The sequence below is a fragment of the Thamnophis sirtalis genome, unplaced genomic scaffold, assembly GCF_051295495.1.
Source record: "Thamnophis sirtalis isolate CommonGarterSnake01/CBP01778 unplaced genomic scaffold, rThaSir2_p1.2 scaffold_8, whole genome shotgun sequence".
NCBI lineage: Eukaryota > Metazoa > Chordata > Lepidosauria > Squamata > Natricidae > Thamnophis > Thamnophis sirtalis.
Genome location: NW_028261388.1, coordinates 14,561,236 through 14,586,250, shown reverse-complemented (window position 1 = coordinate 14,586,250; position 25,015 = coordinate 14,561,236). Strand labels below are relative to the sequence as shown.

The window sequence follows — 25,015 nt, the reverse complement described above, 5'->3', positions numbered from 1 at the left end:
TACTAATTGTAACAACCGCAGTGATGAACAAATGTGGCAAGGAAAGTTTGTAAAACGGGGCAAAACTCAACCAATTTCTCACTTAGCAGCATAAATTTTGGGCTCAATTGTGGTCATAAGTTGAGGACTACATGTAGTTGCTACTTGCTTTCTGCAAATAGACAGAGATAGTTTTATTTTACTGTTTTCAAAGGGAAAGACACATTTTGTCTTTTTTTTTACATTTATTTAGCTATTTATCTGAGTAGTTTATTTATTTAACAGGTAAAGAGTTTAGGCATTATTTTTGTTACGTTGCATCTTAAAAGCAATGTCACTTTGCAGGGTCTCGTGTGGAAGAAGAAGAGATGAATTGGTATATTTCAGTGTTTCCCAAAGTGTGGTAGGCGTACCCCCAGGGGTACGGGAAGAGTTTGGTGGGGGTACGCGTTGCACCGGAGTTTGGTGGGGATCACGTGGGAATATCCACTGCACCGTGCTTAGCTGCGCTTTCTTAACAGAAAAAGTCCTGAAATACATCTTGCCTTTTCCAACTTCATATTTATGCGAAGTTGCTTTTTCTGCATTTGTAGACATTAAGCCGAAAAAAAGGAACAAACTATTGGACGTGGAACCGCATCTCAGATTAAAATTAACAACCAGGGAACCAAATTATGATGATCTGTCATCTCAACATAAACAATTTCATCCTTCTCATTGATTCAAATAAATGTTCTTTATAATATAACTTTCGTTTATTTTGCATATGTACCAAAAAAATAAAAAATAAATATATTTTGATTTTTATTAAAGCATATGTTTTTTATGAGGGGTACTCAGCGTTACGAAAATTATAGAAGGGGTACACATATGTGAAAAGTTTGGGAAACACTGGTATATTTAAAGGTCAATTCACCACTTTTATGTTTCAGTTGGTTATATGCAGACAAATTCTTTTTGTCTTTCAGATAATTAAGACAGGAAGGTATCTGGTTAAAATAAATTGATCCCAATGAAAGAAAAATAGCATGCTCTAATATCTAATAATGAGTTAAATTAAACAAATTAAACTGCCACTGGATTTGACAGAGTTTTTGAATCATAGCACCAGGATAGATCTGGGTTGAACTGATAGGGAGTTTTTGATGCATATGCCCCCTGGGCAGCTTCGCTTTTGGGTAGTGTCCCAGATAAGCGCATATGGGCTCCCTTTTCGGCACTCAGTGCCAAAAAGGTTCACCATCACTGCTGCAGAGTGTTACCTTGTGGCAAGAGGGGTACCAAACATGCGTAATAAATAAATACAATTTAAAAAGTGATGGATATCTAAGAATTTGGAATAAAACCAAACCCTGAGTCTTACCCAGTGTGATTTAAATGCATTTCCAAATTAGACCAGTTCAGCATGGGTTTATTGCAGTGGTGAAATTCAATTTTTTTTTACTACCGGTTCTGTTGGCATGGTGTGGTAGGTGTGGCGTGGCTTGGTGGGCATGGTTTGGTGGGCGTGGCAGGGGAAGGATATTGCAAAATCTCCATTCTCACCCCACTCCAGGGAAGGATACTGCAAAATCTCCATTCCCACCCCACTCCAGGGGAAGGATACTGCAAAATCTCTATTCTCACTCCACTCTAGGGGAAGGATACTGCAAAATCTCCATTCCCACCCCACTCTGGGGCCAGCCAGAGGTGGAATTTACCGGTTCTCCAGAACTTGTCAGAACCTGCTGGATTTCAACCCTGGTTTATTGGGAGGGAATGCATTGCTGTATTATAAATTATCTGTGTGACAACTTTAGTGTGGATGAATGCTTTATACGTGTGCAAAACGTCCAGTAGTCAATGCATATTGATGCCACACAACAGAATTTCACACATTTGTATGCAGAGGATTGTTTTGTTCCCCCCACTGTGTTAATGAGGAATATCTATATAAGAAATAAAGACAGTTTCTGTGCATTCTCTTGAAAACAAAGGCAAGGCAAACTATGCCAAAGCATGCAGGTGCCAGGAATTTTTGTTATCAATGACAAACCAGTTATGAGACTGCGGGTGTTTGGAATGAGCTCAAGGACAGATGACAATGTATTTATACCCTTAAAAAGTGACGATGAAAAAGCATGCACTAAATTGACTTTAAAATGCAAGACCAAAAGAAATTATATCAGATTATAAAGAACGGTATTAGTGGAGACGTAGGTGAGGAAATACTAAAGATAGTTGCCTACTGATTGCATATATAAAATATGTCAAGTTTGCCCCCGCCCCCCCACAATGGTATTGGGAAGGTTTTGTTCAGAAAGGCAATAATGTGATGTTGAAAAGAAATGGCAATAAATTCATATGTCTCAGTGTCAGGTTTCACACAGCAAATGAACTGCCACAACTATATTTTATTTGCCAAATTGTTTTGAAATATATAAAGAATTTTTTAATCATAAAACTGGACTAATGGAAGTGGGCAAGATTTTCCTTTTTTTCCTTTCCCTCTCAAAGCTATTTTAAGTGTCTATGGAGATTCTTGGTTATCCAGATCATAGTTCTCCCAAATATGGCTGGCTAATCCAGTGGCTAGAGATTTTCAGGCACTGGTATGGAAGGGAATGACTTCAAATCAGGGGTGGGTTCCACAAATCTACCGTGTCGTTTAGAACCAGTTCCAACTCCCTCCACCATGCTTTCCCCGCCCACCGCTCACTGATTGGCTGGCTCACCAATCACCCCGCCCATCTCTAAGAGTCCGATCTAAACCTTAAAGTCTTAAAGCTGTCAAGTTTGAACATCCCTGGTTTTTTTTTCCTAAAGGGTTAGGGGTGCAAGGGTCTTGTAACTTGACAGCTTTAAGACTTGCATGCTTCAATGCCAGAGTTCCTGAGCCAACATGACTGGAGGAGGAATTCTGGGAGTTGAAGTCCACAAGTCTTAAAACTGTCAAGTTTGAACTCCCCTGGGTTTTTTTTTTTCTAAAGGGTTAGGGGTTCAAGGATCTTGTAATTTGACAGCTTTAAGACTTGCACACTTCAAATGCCAGAGTTTCTGAGCCAATATTTTTGTTGCTAAGCAAGAGTGTTGTTAAGTGAGTTTCACCACATTTTACAAGTTGGCCATGCCCACCCAGTCACATGGCTGGCAAACCACTCCCACCCAGTCACATGGCCAGCAAGCCACTCCCACAAAGCAGGCCACAACCACAGAAGAGGTTCTAAAAGTTTTTGAAACCCACCACTGCTTCAAATGGAATTCCTTCAAGATGATATGGGTTTACAGCCCTTGTGATTCCACAGACATTTCCTTTTGACTATTCTACGGATTCTCTGGGCATGCCTTTCTGGGCGTGGCAGAGGAAGGACGTGGCACGACAAAACCGCGCTCCACTAAAGCGCGCCCAATTAAACCGCGTCGCTGATGTCATCAGCAGGGCGACAACAGCGACCGCCGAGAAAAAAGGGCGCTTTAAATAGCGCTTTGAAAGCAAGCCGATTCAAGTTAAGGTAAGGGTTAGGTTTAGGGTTAGGGTTAGGGTTAGGTTTAGGGTTAGGGTTAGGTTTAGGGTTAGGTTAAGGGTTAGGATTAGGTTTAGCATTAGGTTAAGGGTTAGGTTTAGGGTTAGGTTTAGGGTTAGGTTAAGGGTTAGGTTTAGGGTTAGGTTTAGGATTAGGTTTAGGATTAGGTTTAGGGGGGTTAGGTTTAGGTTTAGGGGTTAATTTTAGCTTTAGCATTTACAGCGTGCTTTTTTCTCCGCGCTGTTGTCGTGCTGTGATGACGTCAGCTACGCGGTTTCGTCGAGCGCGCTTTAGTCGAACGCGGTTTTGTGGTGGAAACGAGGAAGGATATTGCAAAATCCCCATTCCCTCCCCACCCCACTAACCTGCTTTCCAGCTTTGTTCTCCTGTTTAGGACAACAAAAGAAGATCAGCTGGGAGGCTGGGAGGCAGCGGGGGTGGGGCCAGCCCATTTTCCTGTTCTCCCAACTACTCAAAATGTCCAGTACCGGTACTCCAGAACCTGTCAGAACTGGTTGAATACCACCTCTGACTTCATAAAGCTTTATAACATTCTCTGAGCAGTTTACAGAGTCCCATCAATCTAATTTTTTTTAGAAATTAGAATAACAGAGTTGGAAGGGATCTTGGAGGTCTTCTAGTCCAACCCCCTGCACCATTTCAGACAGATGGTTTTCCAATCTCTTCTTTAAAACCCATTTTAAAGAAGCATTCATAACTTCTGGAGGCAAGTTGTTCTACTAATTAATTGTTCTAACTATCAGGAAATGTCTCCTTAGTTCAGAGGTGGGTTCCGACAAGTTCGCACCTATTCGGTAGAACCGGTTAATCAAATCTACCCAACCTCTTAGAAGAGGTTCCACCAGTGGAACCGGGAAAGCAGGCCACACCTACAGAAGAGGTTCTAAATTTTTTTGAAACCCACCACTGGTCTTTGGATATGATTATTCTATACTATCATGCTCATATTTATAAACCTCAGTGCCTCTGTGAAAGGTAAGGATGACTACTGCGTTTGTGGTGCAATCAGAACATTGCATGTGTTGAAGTTGTTTTAACGCAAACCAAAGATGCCTTTTAAAAAACAAGTTTACATCATATTCTTATGCATGCCAGTGCTGTGTGTGAGGTAATTTAAGGTGGTTCTGACAAGTGTCAGCATCTTCATATCTGGTCACATGGGCGGCAAGCCACTCCCACAAAGGAGGCCACACCCACAGAGTAGGTTCGAACAATTTTTGAAACCCACCACTGCCTTAGTTGTAAGTTGCTTCTCTCCTTGATTAGTTTCCACCCCTTGCTTCTTGTTCTGCCCTCAGGTGCCTTGGAGAATAGTTTGACTCCCTCTTTGTGGCAACCCCTGAGAAATTGGAACACTGCTATCATGTCTCCACTAGTCCTTCTTTTCTTTAAACTAGACATGCCCAGTACCTGCAACCGTTCTTCGTATGTTTTAGTCTGCAGTCCCCTGATTATCTTTGTTGTTCTTCTCTGCACTCTTTCTAGAATCTCCACATTTTACTGACTTTAAAAGGATGGCAGGCTGAGTTAACCTTGAACCTTGTCAGGATCAAATTCATACATGCCATAGGTTCACCATCCTGGCTATATAGTATTTGCATTGGTTGGCATTTATTTAGTGATACTTTTATCTGTTTGCCATTTTAAAATATATTTATACTGCTAGCTGCCTAGAATGAACAGCACATATGCAACAGAAACAACAGTTCTGAGAATTATCACAATACCAATACATTGACAGATTTATTGTATTTTAAGGCATATGTCCTGATAGAACTGCATGTATTCACCTTACACCTTATGTTAAAAAACATCAAGCCTATATAATGAAATCCAATTCATTGTTACAAGAAGCCTAAGAAGTTTTCTTATTTTTTTATGTGAGTATTGCCAGTTAAAATGGCACGTATAAAATCCATCAAAATTGGTAAGCAGTTCTCTTGAGTCCTTCCGTGTCCATAAATCACAATCTATGAAGATGTCCCCAGGCAATCAAATTCACTGAAAGATATACAATTATATTAGAAGACCTTTCAATTGCCATTTAAAATAAACTCGTGTCATTTTCTTCTCAACTATGGGGAGTTAAAAATCTAGATTAAGATATATGAATTATGTCAACAGATGCTGTTTTAAAATGACATGGTTAACACAATGAATTGTCTTCTTTTTGTTCTCTTTTGAAAAAAAGAATGCATGTGTAGAATTAGATTTTTAAAACGCCATTTTGAATCAAGTGATGATAAGTAAATCTTTTTTTTGTAATCCTGGCCAGAAATAAATTGTTGATTGGTTTTTTTTCAACTTAGTGCTCATCAGATGAGTTGTAACTACAATTTCCAGTTGTCACAGTTGTTTATCTACTGCATGGGTGTCAAACGCGATCACGTCATGTGATGTATTGTGACATATTGTGACGTTATTGGCCTTTGTGGAGCCAGGGTGGGTGTGGCCTATGGGTCACCAGTTTGACACCTTGGAAATTTACTGCATTGGAATATGTGTCAATAGATGTAGATGATCAGAGTTAGTCTTGACCCTTAGTTAAATATGAAACACCAACTTCACATTTAGCTTCAGACGATGTCCCTATTTTCAGTATTATTACTGTAGTTTTATCAGCTTATAGAATTGTAGGAAGTTATCACCCAGCCCTCTCCCAGAAAAATGAAATATCCTAGGAAATATTGAAAAGGCAGAATATTTCTCTGGTTGTGAAAAGAAAGAAACATGTTTTAAAGAAAGAATAGATGCCAGTAGCTTCCTGCCCATCCCTACTTTGTCAATGGGCCATTAAGAAGGCCAAGCTAGTCCCTTTACATAATAAAGACTTCTCCCCTTCAGCTCCAGGGAAATGGGATTAAGGCATGATAATATTGGCCCTTTACCCAACTCGCCACATGGCATCTGAGAACTCAACCAAACCTGGATTCAAAACGCAGCCTAGAGAGTTGCCCCTGCATCGCCCCATGGGAGTCTGACAACCAAATCAGAATACAAGCTTAAGATCAAAGGCCAGAGAGGGCATAAAACCAGAGACTCAGCATCTCAGTCCTCCGTTCTCTTTTCTCCACCAACCTTGAAGCATGTGATCACCTTTTCTGTTCAGGACTCAAGCCATGTGGTCCTGTCCACCAATAAACCATCTTTCCAAGCAGCCTCCATGTCTCCAGTGTCTTTTTCCCCACTTGGAACCGAACCCAGAAACAAAGGACATTTCTTTCATCGGAATAGAATAGAATAACAGAGTTGGAAGGGACCTTTTAGGTCATCTAGTTCAGGGGTGTCAAACTTGCAGGCTGTGGGCTGGATGCATCACACACTGGCCACACCCACCCCTGTTTTAGTGAAGGGGGAAAAAAGTCACGATATGTCATGTAATAACAACGTGATGCTGTGAGTTTGATACCCCTAATCTAGTCCAACCCGCCCAAGCAGGAGACCTATACTATTTCTGACATATGGCTGTCCAGTCTTTTCTTGAAAGCCGAAGAGCCAGTGCTGTCTGAAGATGTCTCCGTTGTCATGTGGCACGCATGACTAAATGCCGAAGGCTCACGGAACTCTGTTATCTTCCCACCAAAGGTGGTTCCTATTTTTCTACTTGCATTTTTACATGCTTTCGAACTGCTAGGTTGGCAGAAGCTAGGACAAGTAACAGGAGCTCACTCTGTTATGCGGTGCTAGGGATTCGAACCACTGAACTGATGACCTTTCTGACTGACAAGCTCAGCGTCTTAGCACTGAGCCTCCATGTCCCTATTTGCAAGCATAGTGTTATATAAATACAACATTGCAAGAGATTGCTTTCTCCACGTTTTATTAGAAAGTCTGAACTTCAATCATACCTGCTATCACTGACATAACTTTCCTTCCCATATCAAGTCTTAGTTTTGCATGATGCCAGGGTAAATGCATATTGCTGAAGGCATAGACAAAACAGAAACTTTACCCTGTAATAGGTGATCTTGGAGAGAGAGAGAAAAAATTAGTATACCCCTGACAGCCACTGTTGAAGATGAATTCCTATTTATTAAAAATCATTTCTTTCTTAGCATGGGACCATTTGTTCTGTCAGAAATAATTTTCTAAATACAGCTAATGAAAGAATTTTCATTGCATAAACATAATATTATAAAGAAGCAATTCTCACTCTTCCGACTAAATCCCAGAGTGCTACGAATTGTACAAGTGTAATTGGTTATGCATGGAGGAGATAACACAAGCTTTTACTGCTGAATAATTGGTATCTAGAATGAAAAGGCTCTTTGATTTCTATGTTGTGGAAATCATCGTTAAATTGTTGACGGTTTTTGTGCTAAGGAATATTTAGTCTATGAGCTCCTGAACATTTCAGAATATCTTCTCTGAGTGACATCATGCAATAGAAGAGACTATCTGTTGCTCAGATTGAATTGATGTTGATATTATCCAATTAGGTAATGAAACATCTGCAGGTAAACAACCAAGCTTAGAGTACTAAGAAGTCCACAATATGATGTAATATAATATAGTGCAAATATATGTAAAGCTTACTTTTCTTGTAGCACATCATTATGAGATAGTGGTGATACATCATCCTCTCCTCTCCTCTTCTCCCCTCTTCTTTCCTCCCCTCCCCACCTCTCCTCTCCTCTGTTCTCCTCCCCTCCCTTCCCCTCCCCCCTCTCCTGTTCTCTCCCCTCCCCTCTTCTCCTCTCATCCCCTCTCCTTTCTTCCCTCCCCTCCTCTCTCCTCCTCCCCACCCTTCCCTTTCCCTCCTCTCCTCTCTTGTCCTTTCTTCTCCCCTCTCCTTTCCTCCCTCCCCTCCCCACCTCTGCTCTCTCCTTCTCCCCACCTTCTCCTTCCCTCCTCGCTTCTCTTGTCCTCTCCTCCCCTCTTTTCCTCCCCTCTCCTTTCCTCCCCTCTCCACCTTTCTCCTCCCCCCACCCCTTCCCTCCTCTCCTCTCATGTCCTCTCCCCTCCCCTCCCCTCTTATCCTCTCCTTTTCTCTAATCTCCTCCCTCCCCTCCCTCAGATTTTTCACATGATGGTTAGTCATTTAAGTGTGAACCCATTCTTTGAATTTGATATTTCTTTTCTGGAAACTGGAAAAATCATTGCATACCGCAGTCACATAATCTTGCAATTGGTGGGGGAAAAAAAACAATTTGAAACTGAACCAGTTTCCAAGCTGATACGTGACTGCAAGGAAAGATGACATGAGATTTTATGATAGCCAGAAATGCTTTACAGGCCCATTAGAATTTTGACTGGTTGTTTACCAATCAATAACAAGTTGAGGACTGTCTGTAAAACTAGTATATTATTTGCTGTACAGCCACAATTAATATTTAGCATTGGTAATAAAAAGTTATTATGTTTGTCTACTAGAGCGGGTGACTCTGAGAAATATAAATCAATCTATCCAATCAATCAATCAATTAATCATCATTGTTAATTTTTCTCTGTTGGATGTAACCCCCTAAAACCTCTGCTGATCTGAGATGCAGCAAGTTATCAGAACTGGAGGCAGTGAAGTGTCAGTCCTGGAAGCCATCTTTATCATGGGGCCTTCAGGCCTGCCACATTTAGCACTGTGGGAAAATGGGAGCGGGGGATTGTATGGAGTATGGGAGATATATAGTTATAACAACATTCCTTTCTCAGAGAGTCAAGGACGTCTTGCCCTGCACCTGGAAGGGGTGTGACTGGGAGGCATCTCCAGTTGGGACAGTGCCTGATTGAGCCACATGATGGACATGAGGGTGCTGGGCAGTGACTTGAACTTCCGTTTGGGTGGGGAAAACCTGGAAACTTTCAGATTCGGGTTTTCCCAGATGTGCCAATATGACATCTCTAATAAAATGGAACTTTGAGGAACCTCAAGTCTCGGATTCTTATTTCGTTGGGGGTGTTACTTGGAACCTTGACACAAAGTATTAATAGAATCATAAAACTGTGTGGCTTGAAGTCTTTTTAGGGTATTCCGATAACACTGAAAGAATAGCTTTTTATTCATCCTTGTCACTCAGTAAATCTTCCTATAAAAGTCAAAAGAAGGGAGAGCAGTTTTTTTTTATGGGTATTAAAAAGCTATCATAATATGCAGGCCACTGCTTGCATCCCCAACTGATATTAGCTTGCTTTTATGGTCACCACCACACAACTCCGGAAACTTCCAACTTTTGGCCTCCTGCTTCATTCTCATAACACACTAAGCTTGTTCATTTGTATCACACACAAAGGCTCCTTAGGTTAGCATGTAGATCTAACACAAAAGAGGGGGCGCTCAAATTAAAGCAGTAACATTTTGATTAAAATAGTTTCAGCTCCCCGAGAGGATTCGGAATTAATGCTGCCGCTAGATTATTAGGGCTAATTAATATCTTGCATCTAACCGAAAGAAGGAAATTATTGTGGAATTTATTTTTACGGCAGTGTCAAAGTTGCCACGGTTTTCTGTTCCTCGCTGATACCCAGATCTCTAATTTCCATTATAAACTAAAAGAGCTCAATTAAACTGTGATTGATGTGAGAAGGAGAGAAAAAAACAGCAGCAATGACACAATTCTCAATAGATCTTATTATTGAATACTCTCCTTGTTTTCCCTCAAGTGTCCTGTGGAATTACCTTCTCTCTTACATTAAGACTATCTATAAATCCCCCCCTTTTTTTAAACCCTAGGTTATTGTGGTGTCTATTAAATATACAACAGAGAGATGTGTATATGGGGGGAAACGTAGTAGGGATGCACCTGTGATCAAATGACATATTGTATGTGATGATGGGTTTTTTCCCCCTGTTTTTTTTCTCTCTCCTTTTCCCTCTGTTTTTTTCTATTGTTATGTGATGTTATCTATGTAATAAAAAATAAAATTATTATTTTAAAAAAAAGACTATCTATAAACCACCACTTGGGTATCAGGAGAATCCGCTAGTAATGCGTTCCCAGAAGTTTATATAAGATATTTCAGGTGGTTAGCAGTTTCTACTGTGGAGAAGTAAAGCCAATAGTGATTGTCTGGGGCAGGGGTTGGCAACCTTAAACCCTCAAAGAGCCACAATGGGTCTAAACGGAAGCCCCCCATTCAATTCTTGAGCTGACCAGAAGTCCAGTTCCCCCACCATAGAGTCTCCTCCTAGCACAGCATCCTTTTTCCTCTGCTGACTGGATGTCCAGTTCCCCCACCATAGAGTCTCCTCCTAGCGCAGCATCCTGAACAAAGAAACCTTTGAAGATAAAGATCCACGTTGGTAATGAACCTTTGTCTCTGATTGGGAAACTTTGTCGCTAACAGGGTAAAATGTATATAATATTCTGAGCCACTCTCGTAGAGGTGTGGCTATTCCTTACATGCATTTTGTTTTGGAAATAGTTTACACCCAGTTCTTAGAAGAATAGAATAGAATAGAATAGAATAGAATAGAATAGAATAGAATAGAATAGAATAACAGAGTTGGAAGGGACCTTGGAGGTCTTCTAGTCCAACCTCTTGCTCAGGCAGGAAACCTTAAACTACTTCAGACAAATGGTTATCCATCATCTTCTTAATGGTTTCCAGTGTTGGAGCATTCACAACTTCTGGAGGCAAGTTGTTTCACTGATTGATTGTTCTAACTGTCAGGAAATTTCTCCATAGTTCTAAGTTGCTTCTCTCCTTGATTAGTTTCCACCCATTGCTTCTTGTTCCACCCTCAGGTGCTTTGAGGAATAGATTGACTCCCTCTTCTTTGTGGCAGCCCTGGAGATACTGGGACACTGATAATATGCCTTCCCTAGTCCATCTTTTCATTAAACTAGACATACTCAATTCCAGCAACCATTCTTTATATAATCTAGCCTCCAGTCCCCTAATCATCTTTGTTGCTCTTTGGCCTTTTTAAACTTTGGCCAAAAATAAAGAGCTTATCTTTTTGCAAGCCTCATCTTGAGTCACACTCTCTTTGGCATCTTGGTGGCTCAGGGAAACTTCTGGGACCTTACAGGCTGAATGTGCTGAAAATTGGGGGCACATTTTGCATTGCTTTTCTACTTTAAATGCAGGACAGATAGGAACTAAAATGGTCATGTCACTCCAATTTCCTGTGGTCCTTCGGAAGGCAAACATCCAGTCTAAAATTCAATGGTCATCCCTGCTACAGAGCATTACTTTGGTTCGTTTTTAACATTTTTTGTGAATTTATTGGATTGGAAATCATTAAAAGGAGGGATTTGTTGGCTGCTGATATGGTTTAGTTAAATGTTTGAGGATTGGCAATCAGCTTGTAATCATCCACCATAAAATTGAAGCACACATCCTGAAATGCAAACAGTTTTGGTCTGATATTGCCATTCATTTTCAGAAAAGACTAATAAACCAAAGCAAACCCATTACATTTTTCCAAAAGACACCGACTTTCTAATATTAGGGGTTTTGTTAGCTAAAAGCAGATAATTGAACCCCATTCTTTTTTTTCCCCTCTGCAGAGCAAAGTAAGTAATAATAGACTCTCAATAAGATTTTCCTTTGCTAAACTCATTTGGGATCATTTTATTTTAAATATAATTAATGGTCATGTAATGATAGTAATGAGCTGGTGTGAAAGCTCAGAAATGAGAAGACATTTGGGCATGTGTGAAAGTTGTAGGTTAGCGGAGAGAGAGAGAAAAGAATCTGTTCATTGGTTTAAACTCTATATTCAGTTATTGAGCAAGTAGACCTATTACCTAAATCTAGATCAGAGGTGGGTTCCTACTGGTTCGGCCCGGTTTGGCCAAGTAAGTAATAACTTGGCTGTCCATGCTCCTGAACTGGTTCTATTGGCGGCACCATAGATGCCGCCATCTTGTTTTTGGCTTCAGCACATGCACAGAAGCAATGTTTTCACTACTGAGCATGTGCCCATAGCACACATCAAGCGTGCGCCTGCCCAAAGTGCGTCCCTGAGTGAACCAGCAGTAAAAGAATCTGGAACCCACCCCTGATCTAGATCTTTAAAAAAAATCCTATCAAGTTCAGATAAGTTAGTGTAGAGTTTCTGCGAATCCATAACAAGATATGAAAATCAACATTGGTCTATTTTTCATTTCAAGTTATTTAATTTCAGCTACCGCTCTTTCTTATTTTTCTGATTTACACACTTCTAGATCATATGTAATTGAGCTTCAGGTGCAGCCGAAGGTAGGTAGCGTAGATCAGGGCTGTCAAACTCCCAGCCCGCGGGGCAAATGCGTCACGTGCTGGTCACGCTCAGGCCCGGTTTAGTGAAGGGGGGAAAGTACCAATACGTCACGTGATGCCACAATGACGACATGAGTTTGACACCCCTGGTGTAGATAATATGACCACTTCAAAGTGAAGCTGTCTCGTAATAGAAATAGGGCTTGTGTACATATGATTGTCCATATCTATACATGCGCATACTGCAATTATTTTCTACGTGTAAAAAAATAAGCAACTCTTCTCCTCATAGTAAAATTGAATTTTCAGAGCTACAAAAAGAGTTAGCAAACATACATTTTTTCTTGGAACAAAAATTAAAGCTCTAACAGTAATTAACATTAAATCAATACAATTACTCCAAGCGTATCTTAAAGTATTCTTCCCTTTTATCAGAGTCCCTAGGGAGTGGGCGGCATCCAAATTTTATTAAATTGGAAATTATCATACCAAATGTTTAGTAGCAAAATTCAGAGGGTAATTCAGACAATCACAACAAAGGAATTTTTTGGGGGGGGGAGGGGAGGCAAAATTAGATACCCCTTAGAGTAAAATATCTTGAATTGAATTGAATTGAATTTATTGGTCTTGTATGCTGCCCACTCCCGAAGGACTCCGGGCGGCTTACAATAAACAAAGGAAGGGGATAAAAAGACAATAGACAAACAACAATTTAAAATACACAACATTCATAGTTCCCATGGGGCTGACTATTTCAACAGCCCCCCAGCCTGCTGGAGCAGCCAGGTCTTCGTGGCTTTGTGGAAGGCCGGGAGAGTAGTAAGGGTCCGGATCTCCACGGGGAGCTCATTCCAGAGGGCTGGAGCTGCAACAGAGAAGGCTCTTCCCCGGGGAGTTGCCAGCCAACATTAGCTGGCAGATGGAATCCGGAGGAGGCCTAGTCTGTGCGAATATCTTGAATATTTGAAGCCCAGCTTCAATCCTCCTATTAACATACCTTCCTAAATTTGGGTGCTACTTAGTTGTATGGACTTCATCTCTCAAGATTCCCAATCTAGCACAGACATTATTAAAATTAAGCAGTTAAAGTCTAGAAATCTGGAAGATATCCATAATGTGCCATAATCTGTAAGCCACTTATTGCCATATAAGGGGGATGAGCGGCACAAAAAAATTAATAGATAGATAGAAAGATAGAAAGATAGAAAGATAGAAAGATAGAAAGATAGAAAGATAGAAAGATAGAAAGATAGAAAGATAGAAAGATAGAAAGATAGAAAGATAGAAAGATAGAAAGATAGAAAGATAGAAAGATAGAAAGATAGAAAGATAGAAAGATAGAAAGATAGAAAGATAGAAAGATAGAAAGATAGAAAGATAGAAAGATAGAAAGATAGAAAGATAGATGATAGATAGATAGATAGATAGATGATAGATAGATAGATAGATAGATAGATAGATAGATAGACAGACAGACAGATAGATATAGGATAGATGGACAGACAGACAGATAGACAGATATAGGTGATAAGGTGTCAGTCCTTACAGGTAAACCAGACAGGAAACATAACAAGGTGAACTAATTCTAATGTATTGTAAGGCTATATTAATGGAATATAATATAGAACACAATAGAATATTCTTTATTGGCCAAGTGTGACTGGACACCCAAGGAATTTGCCCCTGGTGCATAACTTCTCAATGTACATACAAACAACAAAGTAATATAATCATAAAGATGAAGCAAAATATACAATCATCAATCATAAGATACAAAAAACAAAGTGATAAATCATAAGATACCAATAGGAGGTAATAGAAAAGAAGAGGAGAATAATAACAATACAGTCCTACTACATGAGTAAATATCCTTAGGCATAAGACAGTGCTGTGGGAATTAGGTGTTTAGCAGAGTGATGGAAAGTTGCAAGTCTGAAAGTCCAAACTCCCCACTGTCACCTTTAATTACTAGACCCATTACTGTGGGTCCTTCCTAAATTTCTTTCTCTGTCCATTAAGCCCCTGGGGGCTCCTCCCTCTCTTGTCTGATGGTTTCCTTGTTGGCATCTTTTCCCCTTATCCCCCAAGCTCATCCAGAGATCCATTACAGAAGGGCAGCGTAGAAGGGATAAAGAGGTTTAGATCAACAAGCTAGACAAGGAGGAGAGGGTATATTATATGCACAGAGATGAAAAATACTGAACTCCCACAATGGGAGAGTAGATAGTGAAGATGGTGGAATTTGCAGAAATGTTCCACATGTTCCACAAACGGTGATACATCAAGTTGTTTTTTTAAAATAAAAGAATAGACACCTTTTATGGATTTTTTTTTTGTGTGCTAAAAATGGGGAAAGAATGACCTGGTGATTTATGGATTTGCTGATTAAAAAGGACTAATTATGGGAAGAAAAGAATCATGTATGATTTTACAGAAAAAGGGGAGACACTAAATTTGTAACTGTTCTAAAGATCAGAAGTCACTTCCTTACATTTCTTTTTCTTCCTTTCTCCCCTGTCTGTATCACTGTTTGCATTTTTTTTTCTTTTTTCATTTACTTTTCTTGATCTTAAAAGATAATTTGAAAAAGCTAGGGAGCTATTCTGGGTAACAAAAAGGGATTAATTAAAAACTATGGAGACAAATAGCATCATAATATGAAGTGAGAAGGTTAAGAAATGTAGGAGAAAGGGGACGGGATTGAACAAATAGATTCAAAACCTGCTTAGGACCTAATACACAAGCGCAGAAATAATGACTGCTGTCGATATTGCAATGAACATATTTCATGTTTTCAGTTTTGCAGCTACTAAGATTGTTGGACGAGCAGGTATAAAGATAGCCAGGAAACTGATTGAAGCCTGGGAAACAGGCCTTTTTGTCAGTCAGCAGGAACCAGATCATCAGGTACCTAGGAGCCGAGGAGTTGGCAGCCTAAGGAAGCAACAGCCAATAGTTGGCCATCAACACACTAATCAACCAATAGGAAGCACACCCAACCAGGCACCACATAAATATGCCTCACAGAAAAGCACACATTCAGACAGAGAAAGATTCCCTGAGAATGGGCTCCAGCACAAGTCCAAAAGCTTAGAAGATTAAACCTCTGGTCCCAATTACCAATCCTAATTGGATCTTGCTGTCAATATTTGCTGGAAGGAAATGTGATTATTTAGAATTGATCATTTGGAATTTCAAAAAATTCCAAATAAACTTCTTCCCTTGAGAAGGTCCCTTGAGAAGAAGATCCACGCCTTCCTTCTAAATCAAGACTCTTGCCAATCATGGACAATATATATGAAACTTCATTGTAAAAATGACGAGACACCATTTTTATATATAATGTAAAATATCCCATAGCCCAAACTTGCTGATGAAATATACTTGTGCTTTATCTTTTCTTCGCAAACACTGATGGAAGTCAAAGGTAAACATGAATGAATGGACATCTGACCTTTTATTTTCTCGAATGTTTTTTTCTCCTTTCTTCCACCCAATGGTTGGTTTGGGAGAAGCTTGTGGTTTGCAGTCCACAGTGACTTCTTGGCCCTTGGTAATAATAATGGTTTTCCTCAGTTGACTCAGGGGAAAAGTTGGAGCAGAAGCTATTGAGAAAAGAAATCAATCTCAATGGAACCATCCAAGTCCATTACGCCAAGAAATATTTTCAAAGATGGGACATCACCTTGGTTGGTTAGTTGACTCTCCCATATGAAATGTCTTTATAATGCAAAATCATATAGCTGTTAAACAAAGTATGTATGTAATATATGAGGATGGACTGAGACCCATTAATCTTACCAACCTTATCTTACCCATTAAATATTCTTTCATGCTATAACTGCATTATTTATGAGTGAAATAAAGAAATGAAAGATTGGTCAAGAATGACAGGAGGAAAGGATCTAATAACATCTATTCCAATGGACACATTTCATAGCTAGAACACTTCCGAAAACTTAAACCTGCTTGCAGTTTAATACATACCGTAATTTCTATATATTGATGACAATGGTTTGTTTAATTCCATATATTGTATATCTCAATCTTTATAAATCTTAGTGCTATTGAACAGTTTTGATTGATGAAAGCCTGCAATATTTATTGGATTTGTTGATATAAGGGCAACAAGATAGCTCTTATTTTTTTTCAATATAGCTAGCTACATTGTATTTACTTCATTAAAATGCCTTTATTTTTAAATCAAATTTATTGGCTGCTCTACTCAGAGCAACTCTTGAATTTATATTTATTTCTGTTCTGCACTAAGTTTTTAAGTGTGATATAATAATAACAATAATTTATTCCCATTCATATGTATATCGGAAATATAACTCAGCTTGGAGCATTGACTCGGCTTTCACATGGTTGATTTGTTTATAACATTTCCATTTTACCTTTTTTTCCCTTTAAAGAACTGTCAAAAGATGTACAGGTAGTCCTTGATTTACAACTATTCATTTAGTGGCCGTCCAAAGTTACAACAGCACTGAAAAAAGTGACCTATGATCTATGAGCAGTGGTGGGATTTAGCCGGTTCACACCGGTTCAAGAGAACTGGTTGTTAAATTACCCACCCCTGCTATCAAAGTGGATCCTGGGCACTGTGCTGCAATGGAGAAATGGGCAATGAGCGGCGGGCACGAGAGGAGAAGGCCGCTTTCCCTCTTCCTTCTCCCTGGTCCTCCTCTTTCCCTCATGCTGGCTGCTCCATTTATTTCCTGTTTCTCCATTGCAGCGCAGCACCTAGGATCCACTTTGATAGCTGGCGGGGTGGGGGGTGGGGTCGGCGGAAGGGATTTAAAAATTGGTTTGCCCAGGGTCAGGTTGGCCATTGCAGGAGGCTTGTCCCACATGTGCTGCGGAGGATGGGGATGGGCCACACCTCCCACGACAGCCAACCTGACCCTGGTTGAACCGGTTGTTAAATTATTTGAATCCCACCACTGCCTCTGACCATTTTTTTATACTTATGGCCATTACAGCATCCCCATGGCCATGTGATCAAAGCTTGGATGCTTGGCAACTGGCATGCATTTGTTACAGTTGCAGGGTCATGCGGGGTTGGGCGATCGCCTTTTGGGACTTCCTGATATGCAAAGTCAACGGGGAATCCAGATATACTTAACAGCTGTGTTACTAACTTAACAATTTCCGCAAGAGCCAAGGTGGCGCAGTGGTTAAATGCAGCACTGCAGGCTACTGCTAGATCAGCAGTTCAGCGGTTCAAATCTCACCGGCTCAGGGTTGACTCAGCCTTCCATCCTTCCGAGGTGGGTAAAATGAGGACCCGGATTGTTGGGGGCAATATGCTGACTCTCTGTAAACCGCTTAGAGAGGGCTGAAAGCCCTATGAAGCGGTATATAAGTCTACTGCTATTGCTAATTCCCTTAACAACTGTTGCAAGAAAGATTGCTAAGTGGGGCAAAACTCAACTGGCTTGCCTAGCTGCAGTGGGACAGTGGTTAGAGTGCAGTACTGCAGGCTACTTCCGCTACCTGCCGCCTGCCTGCCTGCAATTTGGCAGTTCGAATCTCATCAGGCTCAAGGTTGACTCAGCCTTCCATCCTCCCGAGGTGGGTAAAACGAGGACCCAGCCCAGCAATAGGCTGACTCTGTAAACCACTTACAGAGGGCTGTAAAAGCACTGTAAAGCGGTATATAAGTCTAACTGCTATTGCTATTAGCAACAGAAAGTTGTCGTCCTACATTGAAGACTACCTGTATAACTAGATGGACACTTCAGTTCATTCTTTTGGGACTCTGGAACAACACTGTAGTCTTATGAAATGAATGGAAAAAAAAATAACAGCCTTAAATACAAACCTAAAATCTTCAGTTCAGCACTGGCATAGATGGCTCCATGCTTGTTTTCTGCTACGCACTGATACATTCCAGCATCTGACTGATTAACACTGTGGATCATCAGCATACCATTAACCATCTCAATCCTGCTCTGTAATGGAATAGAAACATAATTCTACAAAAGCAAAGAACAGAAGGAATATTTATGGGCTTCTCAGCTTTAGCTCAAGCAATGATGGCAGCAGAGGGAATGACACAGTTATGCGCTTAACATGTATTAAAAGAGCTTACTGACTGCCATGTTGACAGTTTTTCCATTGTTTTATCTTTTTTTTAAACTTTGTGACCATTTTAAAATATTTTTGGGTGCTTAAAACTGCATACCTGAGGATCATCCTTGCTCATGTTTAAAAATGAGACTTTGGTGGCTATACAGAACTTTACTGTTCTGATTCTTTATTGCTATTAGCAATTATTCAGAGCTACTAACATGCTAATCTTGAAGGGAAAAAAAAATATAGGACTGTCTTATGTAGTTAGTGAGCCAAACCAAGCACAGACTATTATGGTAGTTGAGTGAGGATTTGATTGTTTAGTTAGTTTGTTCCATTTGTCATTACTGTCCAGAATTACAAAGACAGGAACATTGTCAAGCAGACTGTAATATATAGCTAACATGATGCATAATGTTTTGGTATCGTAAGTATTATAGAACTGGAACAAATTTAACTTGCTGCTTCGGAATAAGCAAGGAATCCCTACTGAGTGACAATAAAAATATGAAATTTTGTTTTTTGTAGCAGAGCACTCATCTGAGCTAAGAAAATAAGCCTTTGACTTCTTGGTTAGTGTTCCGTCTTGGCAGAAAATAAATGATATACAGTAGGATTTTAAGGTATGATGGTTTTTCAATAAAGCTGGTGCTACATATATGCCTTTTCATTCGAGGTGGCACACAGTTTTGAGGGGAGAGAGAATCATCTTTGAGATGCCATTATTGTGAAAAGGGGTTGAAGAAAACAATTCGCTATCTCTGAAAAGCTATGAAAATGATACTTCAGAATGAGTGAAGTGAGTTCATTCTTCATGAGTATTTAAACACTTTGCTTTGAACACCTTGCAATAAAATGCAATGGGATACAAGAGATGGATTTCTAACAATATTTATACCTGCGGGTGAAACTAAATGCTTCTGTGCTAAAGGATTACAATCCATTTATAGATACGGGTATCTATAAACGGATTGCAATAATTTACTACACAAGAATGTAGATGTAGATAAGCATAACCAACTATTTTGTGGCCAAGAACTGATTTTATTAGGAGTTGTGAAGTGTACAACAGATGACACTTTTGATGCCACAATATAATGGAAATCTTAACATTAAATTATTAGTTCAAGATAAAGAAAAGTTGATTTTTTTAAAAAAAGTATTTGTTTGCAATAAGAAGACTTCAGAGTGCAACTAGTAGTTTCTGTTTTATTAGTGATAAGGAAGAAGGAGGAGTAAATGGTTGTTGAATGGCTATTTTCTCGATTGCTTCTCATCATGAAATTTATGACACAGGGCACCTAAAATAATAAAATATATAAAAGGAAATGCACAAATTAAAAAAGTAGCTCTACAGATTATTGTGGGTTTTCACACACACTTTAAGAAAGAAAGAAAAAAGATACAGATTTAGGATGCCACAGATCTAAAGCTCAAAAAAAAAGAAAAAGTATGGATTCGTAACAGGTGATACAAACAAGCCATAACAAAAATATCTGTTAGTCTTTTTAAAAAAGGAAACTTAATTAAGGCCCCTAAGCTACTTGAAAGATCAGAGCTCTTTCAACAGCTGCCAACAAATTAGAATGCTAATATGAAAAATGAGAAGAATTCTTAAATACATAGGAAGTAATCATATTCCCCATAATTAATTTATGCTAATGTTATTTAAATCAAAGCTATTTTTTTGTGATCACCTCATATTTTTTCCCCATCTACTCCGAATATATCCACTTGGAAAATGTTCTGCCTCCTGCTTTAGAATGACAGTAAATATATCATTGTTTTACTTCCTGATTCAATTGGCATCTGAGCCCAAGACCATATTTTAAGACAGGTCATTCCAAACTTGGCAACTTTAAGACTTCTGGACTTCAACTCTCAGAATTTCTCAGTCAGCCATACTGGCTGGGGAATTGTGGGAGCTGAAGTCCAGAAGTCTTAGAGTTGCCAAGTATGAAGACCCCTGTCCTAAAGACAACCTGAAAGCAAATAAAACTACAGCATACTTACCTCTGGCCGTAGAGTATTCCCATTTTTGAGCCAGCGATAAGTTGGCCTTGGCTTTCCAGAAGCTCTGCACTCCCACTGAAGTTGATCCCCACTGTCTAACTGGGTATCGTTCAGCCTCTCTGTCCAGTGTGGATATGCTGCCAACAATAACAATAATGACAGAAGATCCCGGTGATTAATATTGTGGAACTTTTAACCAGTGGTGAAATTCATTTTTTTTACTATCGGTTCTGTGGGTGTGGCTTGGTGGGCATGGCTTGGTGGGCATGGCAGGGGAAGGATACTGAAAAATCACCATTCCCACCCCAACCCAGGGGAAGGATACTGGAAAATCTCCATTCCCACCCCAATCCAGGGGAAGCATACTGCAAAATGTCCATTCCCACCACAATCCAGGGGAAGGATACTGCAAAATTTCCATTCCCACCACAATCCAGGGGAAGGATACTGGAAGATCTCCATTCCCACGACAATCCAGGGGAAGGATACTGCAAAATCTCCATTCCCAATCCAATCCAGGGGAAAGATATTGCAAAATCTCCATTCCCACCCCAATCCATGGAGAGAATACTGGAAAATTTCCATTCCCACCGCATTCGGGGGCCAGCCAGAGGTGGCATTTGCCAGTTCTCTGAACTACTCAAAATTTCCGCTACCGGTTCTCCGAACTACTCAAAATTTCTACTACCGATTCTCCAAAACCTGCTGGATTTCACCCCTGCTTTTAACTGATACTTTAAAACAGTGTTTCTCAACCTTGGTATTGTGTTGTGCGGCCTTCAATTCTCCATGGGTGGCTGGGGAATTCTGGGAATTGAAGTCCATGCATCTTCAAGCTCGTAAGGTTGAGAAACACTGCTTTAAACCAATTAGTGAACATATATGACCAATTTAGGTGATCAAATATTACTGGTAATAAGGATTGGTGGTACTTTTGTGCATTTTTCCAGCAATGGGTCAGACACAAGCTGATCAATTAGAAGTGGCTGAACTCCATGAGGTAACAAAGTGAAACTCAAAATGTCCTGGCATGATGGGGATGGTGTTGATTAAATGTCTTTGGGTGGTAACATCATTATTGTAAGCAAGGGCCAGAAGAGCAAAGATATCATCACTATGTGAGATATATGGATGCTGTTAACTGTGATATGGATTTCAAGCCAGAAATAGCATATTTCATGCTGTTTCAACTGTGAAAAAAAACCTCCCCATTTTGTCATGCTGCCTCTGCCCACGGAGAGCTCAGGTTTTGAAGCAATGGAAAGTTTCAAAATAAGGCAGCTGTAGCACCTATTGGCAAATATTATGATGGACTAAATTTAGTCCAGTTAGTGACTGCAGGTGAATTTGTTAACTCAAGCAGAAATAGGGAAAAGTAGAACTCTAAAAGAGAACAAACAGGAAATGTACTTAGTGCTTAGTACTTTGTACTCACTGGAGAAGAGCCTAATGCTGGGAAAGATTGAGGGCAAAAGAAGAACAGGACGACAGAGAATGAGATGGCTGGATGGAGTCACCGAAACAGTAGGCGTGAGCTTAAATGGACTCCAGAGGATGGTAGAGGACAGGAAGGCCTGGAGGAACATTGTCCATGGGGTCGCGATGGGTCGGACAAGACTTTGCAACTAACAACAACAATTTTGTACTTAGATACAAAGACCATTGACTGCCCAACACTATCCAAGACAAATTGTTGCATTATTTGGTACCTAAAGTCTGATTTCCCCTTTAGGATGTACTTATTTAATCATAATATGCACATTGCACTTCAGACTAAGGTACGCCTAACTGCTCTATGAAGTTTAGCTGGTGTAAAGGTGTAACATAGTAGGAGCTCACTTTGTTTATAGTTGTTCAAAGTTGTTTAACAAAGGTATGTTTTGCACAAAACTTGTTCAAAGGAAACCACTCCTTCAAAGGTGTGCAGATGCTTCCTCCCCCCTTGTTTTGTTAGTTCCTCCTTTTTTATCCATTGCCATTTTTTGTGGTTGAGATTCAATTCTACAGTAAAAGAATGAAAAGGCTGCAGACATCTGAATTACTTTAATTACTTGCCTTCCTTTTGCTCTGGGGGATGGGAAGATTAACAGATTAACAGAGTTGGGAGAGACCTTGTAACAGGGGTGGGATGCTACGGGCATTATGGTGGGCATGGTATGGTTGGTGGGCGTGGCTTGGTGGGCGTAGCAGGGGAAGGATACTGCAAAATCTCCATTCCCACCCCACTCGGTGGCCAGCAAGACATGGCATTTGCCGGTTTTCCGAACTACTCAAAATTTCCACTACCGGTTCTCTAGAACCTGTCAGAACCTGCTGGATTTCACCCCTTATTTAGAATGATCCAACCAATCTAGTTTCACAGTTGAATCTCTGGATTCCATGTCATTTACAAAACATTTACTTAAGCAAAATTTCTCAGTCTTAATTTTCTGTTTTGTAGAAATCTCCAGCTATGAGGCTAACTCCAAACTCTATTCACCTCATAAGGCTTTAGCAATGACAGCTGATGGTGAAAGCCACAGAACATCTGTATGTTATTGATACTAGCTGCCAAGGAAAAATAAGCTTTTTCAAATTAATAAGGCTTAACTCATTAATCCAAATTGCTGAAGAGTGTTTAAATCTCTTCTATATGACATTGAAGTCTAACAGGTTAAGACGCCTGAATATCATGGAGTGCCAAATAAGATATTTGGCAGTGTAAGTCGGTAATTGATAACCAACACAGCGAAGGATCTATTTTGGATGGAATGAGATCACTGGAGCACTTTAATAACTGTTATTACACTGGACTGAACTTAAAAATGAATCACATAAGCTATTTGGTATTTGGCCAGTCTTCAATTAGAGTTTAAATAGCTTCAAGAAAGCCATTCCTATTCTGCGTGTCAGTTATGGTTATAACAAATAGAACAGCCTTACCTAGATGGGAATAAGGTCTGTTCAATTATGGATATTTATATGCACTGATTTGTCCAGCAAAAATTGACTAGTAATGTAAGACCATATTGATTGATTTCAAAATCTTGCTTCAAAAATCCATCATGAATTGGGTTTAGTGAAAAGAAGGACTAGGGGATGATATGATAGCAATGTTCCAATATCTAAGGAGCTACCACAAAGAAGAGGGGGGGGGGGTCAACTTATTTTCCAAAGCAGGACAAGAAGCAAAGGGTGAAAACTAACCAAGGAGAGAAGCAATCTAGGACTTAGGAGAAATTTCCTGACAATTAGAACAATTTAATCAGTGGAACAATTTGTCTTCAGAAGTTGTGGTTGTTTGGAGGTTTTTAAGAAGAGATTGGTCAACCATTTGTCTGAAATGATAACAAGTTTCCTGCTTGAGAAGCAGGTTGGACTAGAAGACCTCCAAGGTCCCTTCCAACTCTGTTATTCTGTTATGAATCTAATATAGTAGCAGATCTGTCGTAAGCCATACCACTTTTTTCTGCTACCAAGAGATCGATATCTGAGTACATTAATCAAAATAACTGAAATTAGAAAGAAAAATCTCATCCTTAAGTAATATATGAATTTATGTACATTAAATTGTTTTGTGAGTCACGAAGAAAAAGAAAGAGAGAAAGAATAGCGGGTGGTGTGCTAAGAGAACTTGCATCATCACGGCAGTGTCATGTGTCATATTGGGACTTTTCCCCCCTTCGCTAAGCCGGGTGGGGACATGACACATCTGTAAGGGGCGTGCATAAGTGCACCAACGTGCCTACCATCCCTGTCCTAATGTTTCTTTTTATTCATATCCATTTCATGTATCCAAAATCATGTTTATACATATGTATGTTGTCTAATACGTGTTTGACAAAATAATAAATAAATTAAATAAATTGAATAAATTGAATAAATTGAATAAATTAAATTAAATTAAATTAAATAAATAATAAATAAAATAAATAAAATAAATAAAATAAATAAAATAAATAAAATAAATAAAATAAATAAAATAAATAAAATAAATAAAATAAATAAAATAAATAAAATAAATAAAATAAATAAAATAAATAAAATAAAATAAATAAAATAAATAAAATAAATAAAATAAATAAAATAATAAATAAAATAAATAAAATAAATAAAATAAATAAAATAAATAAAATAAATAAAATAAATAAAATAAATAAATAAATAAATAAATAAAATAAATAAAATAAATAAAATAAAATAACAAAATAAAAAATAACAAAAAAACAACAAAACAACAAAACAAAATAACAAAATAACAAAATAACAAAATAACAAAATAACAAAATAACAAAATA

General features: G+C 39.2%; 1 protein-coding gene across 1 annotated transcript in view; it reads right to left on the bottom strand.

Annotated features, from left to right (window-relative positions):
* Positions 1–25,015, bottom strand: part of CNTN5 (contactin 5) — a 624,505-nt gene that overhangs the window by 118,712 nt on the left and 480,778 nt on the right. Inside the window, exons 11-13 of the mRNA XM_087721123.1 lie at positions 20,739–20,875; positions 18,475–18,604; positions 16,102–16,252 (exon numbers count right to left, since the gene is read on the bottom strand). Of these exons, the coding sequence (XP_087577249.1) occupies positions 16,102–16,252; positions 18,475–18,604; positions 20,739–20,875 (418 nt within the window). The remainder of the gene's footprint in view (positions 1–16,101; positions 16,253–18,474; positions 18,605–20,738; positions 20,876–25,015) is intronic.